Genomic DNA, 11,930 nt, shown 5'->3' with positions numbered 1-11,930 from the left:
ACCTCTTCCCTCGACTCATCAGTATTAATTTATTCATCCTAACCCTTAGATTCGATTTCATAAACAACCTTCTCCTCCGTGTTAATCTATACTGCTTTTGGGGTCAATCTAACCATAGTAAATTATATCGAGGTAAAAAAAACCAGAGGGATAAGACCGTAGAAACTTGACAACATCCAGTTCTTCTGCCTCGCTTAGATATTCCCTTCCCTCTACCCCAACCCCAATGTCGTTTTGTGGTCGATGGGCTTAATAAATGAGCTTAATAACTTCCATCTAAACCCGATTATTGAATTTTATTCTAAACTCATATAAAATCAACTAATTTCTCTTAAGACGGATATATCCGCCTTAACGTTAAAACGGGTCAAATAGTAACCCACTTGTATAGATATGATAAATATTTTGTTATTTCCTAAACATTTTGCTTTTATCCTACTTGAGATATTTGACACGTTTTAAAGTTACGACAAATACCTCCGTCTTAAATGAGAATTTGTGTAAAACTGTTGTCTACCTAGAACAAACTCATTCAATGAATTAACAGCCTAATCGTACTTAGGGGTGTTTGGTAAATAACAGATTGATAAATTTTTAGCATATTGAAGACTTTTACCATGTTTAACTCACTAATTTACTAATTTATGTGTTTGGTAAATGACATATTGAGATAGTAGATTGAGTTTCAATTTACTATTTTCCAACATGATGTTCACTTCAGGAGATTGTAAACAAATGAATATGTCAACCATTTACGCATAGATATAACAATCTATTAATCTAAACCCACCAATACTAAACATTTCTATTAAATCTGCTAATTGAAATATAATAACCAAACCTGTCAATCTAATCCTTTATTTATAATCTGCTCAACCAATTTATAATTCTACTAATAATAATCTGCTAAATAGTCACTCAAAATCCTTAATCAAACATAAACAAATAAACTTGATTATGGTCCTCCATAACTACTCTCAGCTTGTGACCTCTTACAAAAAGGGAGAGGGAATAAGGTGGGACACCCTCCATGTGCTTTTCACTCACCTCTCAATAGGTATTTTATAAGAGAAAACGGTACCCGTCATAAACTTGTGACGGATATCGCCGTCACAGAATTGCTAAACTACTCTAACTAGGATGTGCTCATGTGCAAGACTAGAAAGCTCAAAAAACTTTTATGAACTTTTACAAAGTCACCCACAAACACACCTACACCAATCCTAATCCTAATAAAATATTATTCTAGTCAAATCTATTCATAATCCAAGGCTCCAAGCACATCACATGGCCAACATTATTCCTAAACACAAACCCAAAAGACAACAAACCAAGACTTTCATGTCATCTTCTTCTTCTTCTCTTTAATTCAGACTTTTACCTCAATTAATTTGATTTTTCAATCAATTTAAACTGTTGGGTCATAAAATCCCAACATGGGTTTCATCGATTTGTTGCATTCAATTGATTGGCAACAAGAATCTTACCCTAATTCTCAGGATTTCATTGCTCTTCCCTTTTTTGCTCTTTTCTTCCCTTCTGTTCGTTTCTTCTTGGATAGATTTGTGTTTGAGGTTATTTCTAACTTCCCATTATTCTTGGTATTTATTGATTTATCATTAATTTGATTTGTGGGTAATTTAAAGTTCGAATTTTGATCATTTATGCCAGATATTGTTGTTGAAATTTAATGTTTGAAGTTATTTGATTTGATATTGTTGTAATTGTAGTTGAATTGTGTACTATTGATGTTTTAATGATGTTTTGTTAACAATAATGGTAATTAGTGATTGGATTCATGTTGTTAGAAGTTAAAGATTGAATTTTTATGGATAAATTGAATGTTTAGCTAGTTATAGGTGGAATTTGATAGGATTTAGTTGTTTGGTGATGATGTACTTGTGGTGTTTGGTTAATGATTGCGTAATCGGGTCGCGAATGGATGTGTAGCTAGTTTTAGGGTGCAATTTTAATAGGGTTGAGTTGTTTGGTGATGGTGTACTTGAGGTATTTGGTTAATGATTGCGTAATCGGGTCGAGAATGGGAAGTTGTATTGTTGTGGATCTTGTTTGAGGGATTTTGGTTGACCTACTTCGGCTACTTGGGACTTTTTGCTAATGTATATAAATGTTATGTTTTGTACTTTCCTTGTTGGACTTAAATTACATTCATGTGCTTGTTGGAGAATGGAGTGTTCCTGCTTCATTAATGATTTCTAGCTTAGTAATTGTTGTAGCTATCAGGGTGAAAAGTTCTTGTTTTGCTGCGATTCCGAATTACAATTTTGGAATTCCAACTTTCAACTTTTTAATTGTTGACGGAATAACAATGCCGAAGTGTAGCATTTTATGATTTACATCTGTCAAACTTCTGTAGGACTAAGGAGTTGGGGACTTTAAAGAGTCCTCTAGTCCCCCCTCATTCTAGGAATCAGATTCTTCTTTGGATATTTAGTTGTTGGACTCTCTAGAACAGCTTTTTAATGTTTTTGGTCTTTTTATTAATGTATTTATGTTCAACAATGCGGTTACGTTTATCGTCTGTTAGATGGACGGCATGACTAAACAGCAGGGTAGGGAGGAATCAGATGTTAGCAAACTCACCCTCATGTTAACATAGAAGGCTGTATCTGGTTGACCCTCAATCAATATTGCATCGAATGACTGTTAAATTTACCTTGAGTAGAACTGCCGCCAGTATAATGCGCATTCTTAATTCTGATGAACTATATGTACATTTACTTTTTTGCTGCAGAAAATAGGAAAGAGATTGATATTTGGAAAAAATGGTCTGTCGAAAGATTCTGAGGTTGACAAGAAAAAGAAGCTTAGAAAGTTTAAGGAATCAGCATGGAAATGTGTATATTATCTATCAGCAGAAATTCTTGCTCTTATAGTAACTTATAATGAACCTTGGTTCACAAACACAAAATACTTTTGGCAAGGTCCTGGAGATCAGGTCTGGCCTGATCAGCAAATGAAGTAAGATATTGGAGACTTTTTTTTTATTGTTATGCATAAAGTTCAAAATCATTTTGATTCTTTATTCTCGATTTAAATTTTAAGTTTTTTTAAAAGAAATCCGAACTTCGATTTTAAAACCTACAAGTTTACCTTACTTTTGTATTATGTTTACTCCCCTTTTGTTTTTCACTTTTCCTTTGCTATTTTTTTCGCTTTTTGAGGTGCGTTCACCCATGGACGGTTCTAAAGGATGATTCATGTCTGCCGACCCCAAATCATTTTGGGATTAAGGCTCTGATGTTGTTGTATGCATAAAGTTCAAAATCTGTACGTGTGTAATCCTTTTCACTGTTTCTGTGCAGGTTGAAGTTGAAAGGGCTGTATATGTATGTTGCTGGATTTTATTCATATTCGATATTTGCACTTATTTATTGGGAGACAAGACGTTCTGACTTTGGTGTTTCGATGGGACATCATATTGCGACAACTATTCTTATCGTCTTGTCTTACTTAGCGAGGTACACCCTTTATAATTTCATAGTGTATTACAGTACCGTGCTATTTTTTGTGTTACAATATGTTTGGAATACGAGCTATTGAAATGCTCTGGGATTTGCGTGGTTTTTGTGTGGGTAAAGCCCCGATTACTTTTTCCTTCACAAGTCACTTGAATTTATAAACAGTACATCTTTTAAAATCAAATACCAGTCTTTTCCATTATCCCCCCCAAAACTAGAATCGTCAAACTTTGTTACGGGTTTGGTCGATGGAGTCATTACTTGCGGTTGTTGATTCTACTTGTGGTTTTATTTTCATTGCTCAGTTAAATTCTTGCTGGAGTCAAACTATTAAGCTCATCCGTGTCTTAAGTATGTGGGCATGGTTAAATGGAATTCCTCTACAATAGCCGATAGCATGTAGGAAGGTTCAGGGTCCTGTTTTAGATAATCCTCATTTTTTTCCCTTCTGAAAACCATTCTATCAGCATACCTCCCTTAATTAGATTGTGCATCCATGCTTTCTTTTCTAGACTAGGTAAATGTGTTTTTTTTTTTAGTTCATTGTTTTCTTCTGAAGGCAAAGTAGATGGCGCGTTGATCTTCTTAGTCACCTTGTCCTCAGATCAGAACTGAACAATGTATCATGTTAACCGGAAAATCAAGAGAGGGTCAGGGGGAGGAGAGAGGTTTTTAAGGTTCTCAGCTCTTTACAGAGCACTTGCTTAGTTATCAGATAGAGAATTGAATTTAATAACGAGTCAAAGTCATACCGTCAAAAGTACTGGTTGGTTTTCTGCCGCATGTGCCATTAGACCAACAACAAAATTGCCTGTATAATTCTTGAAATCAAGTCCCTATGTCCTTTTTATTTGGTCACTGGCATAATGCTTTACCATCCTATGGTTGCCGTTCTTCCTTATTTTCGGTTTGTTTTTAGTCTACATAAAGAGATACTCCCTCTGTCCCGGTCATTTGTTGTCCATTTCCATTTTGGGGTGTCTCAGTCATTTGTTGTCCTTTCTATTTTAAGAATGAACTTGATGAGTAATTTGATCATTCTCATTCAATTTGTTCCACTTGTCATTTAGTTATTGGCCTTTTCCTCATTCCTTGGTCTTTGTGCCAAAACGAAAGGACAACAATTGACCGGGACGGAGGGAGTACTTTTTATTTATAGGAAGACATATGGCAAAAGTTTCAGATAATTTTTTACTTGGTAATTTTACCATTAAATTTTTTTGATGAAAGAAGGTACTTGACCAATGCAACACAAGGGGATCGGGATTCAAACGCGTAAGTGTTGTAAGCCTGTAACCTATTGCCCACAAGCCTGTAGTCTCCACCTCTAGGCCAAGGCGCCACTGGTAGTTGTAGTTAGTGAGTTGCAGAGGGATTAAACATAGGACGGAAAAGCTACATGTATATATTGTTACTATTTCGAGACAGCTTATATTTTCAATTACCTAGAGCACAACTTGCTTAATTGTATTAAATATTCACACTTGAAGAAAAGCAACAGTAGTTGGATTAACTTATACAGACGCAGTGGATGCAATTTAGATGATCAAATCTTTCCTCTTTAAGTTATATATGTACTATGGAGTCTCTTATGTGGTGTAATTCATGCAGATTTTCTCGTGTTGGTTCGATTGTTTTAGCTCTCCATGATGCCAGTGATGTGTTTCTCGAGGTTGGGAAAATGTCCAAATATAGTGGTGCTGAAGCAATTGCCAGCTTCTCCTTCATCCTCTTTGTAATATCGTGGGTTGTGCTTCGCCTAACATACTACCCTCTTTGGATCCTGTGGAGTACCAGGTTAGTAATTCTAACCGTCTAATCACTAGTTTGGAACTTATGATCCTTGATACTTGACATAGGAATTGGTTAAATGTAAATAGTGTCCCCATGACTTGTGGAGCAGAAACTAAATTAGGTTACGGTCAGTTATTTAACTTGGTTAAATGTAAACCGTCTCTCTATGACCCCCTGAACACCCCCCCCCAAACGCACCTTATTGATGCACTTAGTGAGCAATTCATCCGCCAATGCCAATGCCAATGCCTACTTTTATTTTGTGGCTTCACGCAGTTTAGCCAATTTGAAGGAGGAATGATCAATGGTTTTAAACTCCCTCAGTTACGATTGCTTTTGTTTTGATTTCTTAGGTTAGCAAATAGAAGTGAAGTTTTGGGCTGTTTATTTACAACTCCCCTTAACCATGCCCATGAATCACCTTCTCCATCCCCACCGCCCACTCCGGTGATCCTCCTTACCCGCCTTAGCCTCCCCAATGCCAATGCCAATGCCAATGCCAATGCCAATGCCAATGCCAATGCTTACTTTTATTTGTTATTGTTATTTTGTTTTGTTCATCCAATCCCTCCTTACCCGGCAATTTGCCGGAGCCATTCAAATACTAGGGTAATGTTGTTGTTGCTTTGTTTTGTTCCATCATAGTCCGAAGGCAGAATAGTTGAGTAGGCTGAAACGGATAAGTATTTCCTTCATAAAAACATTGGTGTCCATCTTGCTCCTGTGTTGGTTCCTCTAGGTTTCTCATATATTTTTGACTTGATCTGTTTCCTAAAGTCTGATTCGTGCTTCTTCTTTGAGATGGCAGCTATGAAGTTATTTTAACACTAGACAAGGAGAAGCATCCTGTGGAAGGACCGGTCTATTATTATTTGTTCAACACACTTTTGTACTGCTTGCTCGTTCTTCATATTTATTGGGCTGTGCTAATGTTTCGGATGCTTTGGAAGCAAATCCAAGCAAGAGGGCAACTTAGTGATGATGTCCGTTCTGGTAAGTCACCGGCTATACATTTATACTACTGTCCGGTTTGTTTAGGTAAAGTGGATGCAGTGAGACAATGGGGCGGGGAAGCAAAAAGAAATGATTTGGATTAGGGTTCTATTTTTGGTGTCTGAAACCGAACCAACAAGAATCCTGCGGAATCTGTCCTTTTGTGTGATTATTGGTTCCACCATTTATTTACTGATGGCTACTTTTGCGACGCAGATTCTGAAGGTGAAGACGAACATGAAGATTGATCTTGTTTAGCTCGGCAATTTTAGTCAGATTTTATGGAGTATGATGCACAGGTAGCGTCAACTAGCATCTCATTTTACATACGGAGTACTAAACAAGCATTTATTTACTGATGGTTCGGGGATGTGACCAATGCTAATTACTCAAGATGGTAGTAGATGAGTCGATTATTCATAATAGTAGACCAATGTGGCATAATTTCACGAGTCTACACTGATGTTGTACCGTCTATTTAATTTATTTTTCCCTTTTGACCTTTTGTCAAGAAATCTTCAGATAAGTTGTGAAAAACACTTTCATACCCTTCAAAACATAACGATACAATTTCGTTGTGAAAAACTCGCTACAATATTTTCTTATGAATGTCTTCTGCTAAATTGGTTTTATTTTTGAGTCATCCAAAAGCGACTTCTCTGCGTTGTTACCACATACGTAAGGAGGCTACGTAGATTCATATTCCACTTACCTTGCAAGAGCGTGCGAGGCATGAGATAATGTTGTTTTTTTTTTGTTGCTGTTGTAGAAATGTCTTGGGGAAGTAATTCTGAAGGAAAACAAGGAAGCAGAAGGTTACACTGGATTTGAGAGTAATTTCCGTTGAAAAAGGGAACGGAAAATTGTTTATTTACCCACATCTCCTAGTTAGGTACTTGTGTAAACCTGTAAGGCGGTTTTACACAAGTATTAGTGTAAAATTATAAACTAATTGACCCAATTACCCCTAAGAAAATTATTTTTAGTAACTACCTATTTCGTGCTGGAGCTATTATTTATCATTCATTTGTAGTTTTACATGTAAACCAATTTGATACTTCGTCGGAAGTCATTGCTCTAGCAATAGCATTGGATAATTTTGTAGGATTGAATGACGGTACGGTTGGGTTCTTATTATTAAGATCGGAAACTTGGGCCACTGTACAAATGTCTAATTATTTTCGTTAAATTTACTTATTAAATTCTGTTTTCAGTTTATTTTGGATTCGACAGGTGAACTTTTCAAAATCTCACTTTGAAAAGTTTACAAGTTTTATGTTTTTTTAGAGTATTTTATTTTCATGATGAGGTATATTATTGAGATTAAGATGACAATTCTATAATGTTAAAATCAGTTATTAAAACTTCCACAAAACTGCAATCTAGTAGGTCTCCCAAGGAACAGTCGCGCTCTTACCAACTAACTGAAACTTGAAAGAATCTTACGATTTAAAATAAAAATAGTATTAAATGTAATAAATTGGATACGTATAATACAAAGTGGTTTATTGATCATACAAATGAACATCGTATCTTTCGTTGGGAAGACAATTTTGGTGATAGGCTCGTAGAGTCGTAGCCTCATAGGAACAAATGGACGGCTCATGTTTTGGTCATAGGCTCGTAGCAATAGACCACTATCCGAATATGGCTAATACATGTACAGAATAGAAGTGCAAAAAATAAATAAAAAAGCTCGATGGTGATATGAACCTATGTCGTACCATGGAAAGTGAGGGAGCGTTCATTTTATAAGTCTAGGAGGTTTCGTCCTGAATCCAAATATGGCTAATGAGTAATTATTACTCCGTATAATGTATGCTTAAAACGATTTCAAATTACCACTGCTACTATAGGAAGGTGATGAGTGAGTTTAATGTATGATGTACATAAATGGTGAGGAAGAACAGAAAAAAGGCAGCATACTGAGATGAAGTAAATGTTGCATGTGATTATGCTTTAAAATTCAAAGGGATCTTAAAGTTTATAACCATAATAGTGATAATACTAAATTTTGCCTGAAATTTTCCTATTACAAAAATAGTACTAGGAATTATTAGGTGAAGACTACAACCTTCACAACAGATTTCCCTTGTTTCATTTTAGTTGTTGGTTCATAAAATTTCAATATGGTTTATATGGGTTTCAGGGATGTGCTGCACTCTCTTGACTGGCAACACCAATCCTACCCGACATCTAACGATTTTGCTCTTCTTCCATTGTTCGCGCTCTTCTTCCCCTTAGTTCGTTTAATCTTGGATAGATTTGTGTTTCAGGTAATTTTTAATTTTCATCCTTCCTGAATTCTTACGAGCTTGCTGAATTGAGAGGCTCTGATGTTGTTGATGTTGTTGTTTGTAGAAAATAGGAAAGAGATTGGTAGAGAGAAAAAAGAAGCGAAGAAAGTTTAAGGAATCAGCGTGGAAATGCGTATACCATCTGTCAGCAGAAATTCTTGTTGTATCAGTAACTTATAATGAACCGTGGTTCACTAACACTGTGTACTTTTGGCAAGGGCCTGGAGATCAGATTTGGCCTGATCAGAAAATGAAGTAAGATATTCGAGTCTGTCTTCATTAACCGATTTTCTTACTGCTGCGCATAAAGCCCAAAATTTCAATTCTAATCCTTTACATTGTTTCTATGCAGGATGAAGTTAAAAGGATTGTATATGTATGCTGCTGGATTTTATTTGTATGCGATCTTTGCACTTGTTTTTTGGGAAACAAGACGTTCTGACTTTGGTGTTTCGATGGGCCATCATATTGCGACTACTATTCTTATTGTCTTGTCTTACATATCAAGGTATATACTCTTTATGCTGAACGAGTTGTTGCAGTCTCCGTCTTCTATTTTCTGTCAAATTTCGGTTTACAGACAGACTTGAAGAATATCGACAGTAATTGGACTTTTACAGATGAATGCAAATTTAGACGATTAAATCTGGAGTCTCTTATGTTGTGTCATTCATGCAGATTTTCTCGTGTTGGGTCCGTTGTGTTAGCTATCCATGATGCCAATGACGTGTTTCTTGAAGTTGCGAAGATGGCCACTTATAGTGGTGCTGAAAAAATTGCCAACATCTCCTTCATTCTATTTGCAATATCGTGGGTTGTGCTTCGGCTAACATATTACCCGTTTTGGATCCTATGGAGTACAAGGTGCGCAATTCCTGACCCTCTACTCATTTAGTCATTTCTACTCGTTCCTCTTTGGCTTCATCTGTTACATATTGTCTGATTTGTTCTTCCGCTTTTCTATGGCAGCTACGAAGTTCTATCGATAATAGATATAGAGAAGCATCCCGTGGAAGGACCTGTCTATTATTATGTGTTCAACACACTTCTGTACTGGTTGCTGGTTCTTAATATTTACTGGGGAGTACTAATACATCGTATGCTGATGAAGAAAGTCCGCGGAAGAGGGAAACTTACTGAGGATGTTCGTTCTGGTAAGCCACTAGTTATTATATATACATTCATATTACTTCCTGTTTTGTTTTACGCAAAGTGAGGCAGTGGGAAAATTGGCCACCAAGCATCAATTAACGGACTGTCTATTTTTGCGATGCAGACTCTGAAGGCGAAGACAAGCATGAAGCTTGATCTTGTTGAGGTCGGCATTGTGTAGTCAGGTTGTATGGAGCAATTGAGACGGAAATAACACAAAACAAACATTAATCTTGAAACTAAACTGGATTTGAGAGTATTTTCCTTTCAAAAACGGAATGATCTTACTGTTTATTTTACCCACATCTCCTAGTTAGGTATTTGTGTAAACCTGTAAGTTACAAAAACTTTCACAAAACCATTAAATATAAGAAATATCACAATTTAGTAGGTCTCCAAAGGAACAATCTCTTACTAACTAATTGAAACTTGAAAGACTTGTTACGATTTAAAATAAAACTAGTCTTAGATGTTATAAATTGGATACATATAATATAAAATGGTTTATTAATCCTACAAATGAACATCGTATCTTCCGTTGGGAAGACTGTTTATTTGGTCATGTTTTGGTTGTCATACGTTTGTAGCAATGGACCACTTGTCATTTAATAATTGGCTCATTTCTCATTTCTTGATCTTTGTGGCAAAACAAAAGGACAACAATTGATCGGAACGGATGAAGTATAACTTTGTATATTGTATGCTTAAAACGATTTCAGATTACTGTCGCTAAAGTCGGAAGGTGATGACTGATGAGCGAGTTTAATGTAAGGTAGACCCGAAACTAAGATGAAGTAAATGTTGCATGGGTTTATGTAAATGGTCTTTCCAGTTTGAAAAATTGAAAGAAAAAAGCGAAAACCCAAATTAAAACATTTCGGTTCCGGTTTAAGTTACAAACAGGATCGGTTACTCACTTTTGTTCATCCCTACCCAAAGACTGTAAATAAGCCGGAAAAAAAATTAAACAATTAAACAAATAATCCGTAACAAACATATATATATATATAAAGCATACGCAGACGTTCAAAAAAGCCTTTAGATTTTATTGAAGATTGATGATGATAATGTCAAGGTACATAGATGATATAGCCCGACTTAAAAGCGTAAAAAAACATACAAAAAAAAGTACAATGGAATTATCTAAAGGCCAAAGAGGAAAGGAACGCATGCTACACCGGGACGGAACCTTCATCGCCATTCCCCGCCTCCTGCACACCAACCACCAACATTTACTCTATTATTTGATTGCGACAATAACTAGCGTGAATTCCAACATTTGAGAATAACCAAACATGTTAATGGCCAAGTTTGTAGATTAGAGTGATTTGACGGAAAATTTCTAGTCTCACCTATTTTTTTAGTAGAAAAATTAAGTTGAAATAATTTTATACCACTAGATGATGACTATTTTTATACTTGACAAGGTTACCATACCCTTTCTATAGCCAACATATGTAAGGTTTAAAATTTTTCTTACTAAATATAGAAAGAAGCAATGATTTTGAAATAAGTTTAGAGAAAGAGGAGGACAATAAAAATAAGATAAAGAGAATATATTACCTGACATGGGGGAAAAGGTAGTGGAGTCCCGAAAGGAGAAATCCAGCTTGGGTTGAGAGAGTCGAGTGTGGAAATAGCAGTCATTTTCACAGAAAGTGTAAATGGACTTAACTTGTATGATCAACACTATTTTCTTTGCTTTGCTTGATTTTGTGCACTGCTTGCTATTATTTCTTTCTCATCCTGCTATTTATAGATGGTCTCATCTACCGTGATGCTTCCATCAACAAATATATAATTATTTGCATTAATGATTTTAGCTTTTGGCATTCATAAACTAATTTAATTATCACAAATTCTCATATCCATCTATTGTTATAGACGAGCCAAATATCCATCCACTTTAAACATAAGACAGGCAATAAGTTTCATGATGGGCCCAAAAATGTTATCACTTTAAACATATTTGACCCGTCTTTCACTTTAGACGAATATATTCATCTATAGTGAGACTAATTGTTTAATTATTACTACACCCTCTATTCCGGAAGATATTGGCCCTGTTTGGCAAACAGCAGAAGCAAATTCATGATAGCGGATAACGTTTGCAGAATACGGTTAACAGATTTTAGTAGTAGGTTTGACTATCAAACAAATTAGCACAATCAGAAAAAGGGTGTTTGGTAATTACCAGATTTTAGGATAATTA

The 11,930-nt window shown here is 35.7% G+C and overlaps 2 protein-coding genes and 1 long non-coding RNA gene across 3 annotated transcripts; 2 read left to right on the top strand and 1 right to left on the bottom strand.

Annotated features, from left to right (window-relative positions):
* Positions 1 to 1,160: 1,160 nt before the first annotated feature.
* LOC141643996 (ceramide synthase 1 LOH3-like) lies at positions 1,161 to 7,428 on the top strand. Its single transcript, XM_074453415.1, has 7 exons — positions 1,161 to 1,574; positions 2,756 to 2,982; positions 3,327 to 3,482; positions 5,094 to 5,279; positions 6,085 to 6,269; positions 6,486 to 6,568; positions 7,039 to 7,428. Exons 1-6 carry the CDS (start codon positions 1,437 to 1,439, stop codon positions 6,515 to 6,517), a joined length of 924 nt encoding a protein of 307 aa, XP_074309516.1. The 5' UTR covers positions 1,161 to 1,436; the 3' UTR covers positions 6,518 to 6,568; positions 7,039 to 7,428.
* A 742-nt stretch (positions 7,429 to 8,170) lies between these two features.
* On the top strand, positions 8,171 to 9,967 carry LOC141643997 (ceramide synthase 1 LOH3-like). Its single transcript, XM_074453416.1, has 6 exons — positions 8,171 to 8,545; positions 8,631 to 8,821; positions 8,919 to 9,074; positions 9,245 to 9,430; positions 9,536 to 9,720; positions 9,843 to 9,967. The coding sequence occupies exons 1-6, from the start codon at positions 8,399 to 8,401 to the stop codon at positions 9,872 to 9,874; spliced, it is 897 nt and encodes a 298-aa protein (XP_074309517.1). The 5' UTR covers positions 8,171 to 8,398; the 3' UTR covers positions 9,875 to 9,967.
* Positions 9,968 to 10,743: 776 nt separating this feature from the next.
* On the bottom strand, positions 10,744 to 11,446 carry LOC141631932 (uncharacterized). Its single transcript, XR_012537729.1, has 2 exons — positions 11,282 to 11,446; positions 10,744 to 10,929 (listed from the first exon to the last, which is right to left on the bottom strand). It is a non-coding gene; the product is annotated as an uncharacterized LOC141631932 (long non-coding RNA).
* Between the last annotated feature and the right edge of the window lie 484 nt (positions 11,447 to 11,930).

This window comes from Silene latifolia, chromosome 2 (genome assembly GCF_048544455.1).
Source record: "Silene latifolia isolate original U9 population chromosome 2, ASM4854445v1, whole genome shotgun sequence".
Lineage (NCBI taxonomy): Eukaryota > Viridiplantae > Streptophyta > Magnoliopsida > Caryophyllales > Caryophyllaceae > Silene > Silene latifolia.
The sequence above is the reverse complement of the archived record's forward strand: the minus strand, read 5'-3'. Positions and strand labels throughout refer to the sequence as shown.

Coding starts and splice junctions, on each gene's coding strand:
- LOC141643996 (XM_074453415.1), top strand. CDS start 1,437: ATGGGTTTCATCGATTTGTTGCATTCAATTGATTGGCAACAAGAATCT. Junction 5,280..6,084: donor TGGATCCTGTGGAGTACCAG/GTTAGTAATTCT, acceptor TTGAGATGGCAG/CTATGAAGTTATTTTAACAC. Junction 6,270..6,485: donor TAGTGATGATGTCCGTTCTG/GTAAGTCACCGG, acceptor TTTGCGACGCAG/ATTCTGAAGGTGAAGACGAA.
- LOC141643997 (XM_074453416.1), top strand. CDS start 8,399: ATGGTTTATATGGGTTTCAGGGATGTGCTGCACTCTCTTGACTGGCAA. Junction 8,546..8,630: donor TGGATAGATTTGTGTTTCAG/GTAATTTTTAAT, acceptor TGTTGTTTGTAG/AAAATAGGAAAGAGATTGGT. Junction 9,721..9,842: donor TACTGAGGATGTTCGTTCTG/GTAAGCCACTAG, acceptor TTTGCGATGCAG/ACTCTGAAGGCGAAGACAAG.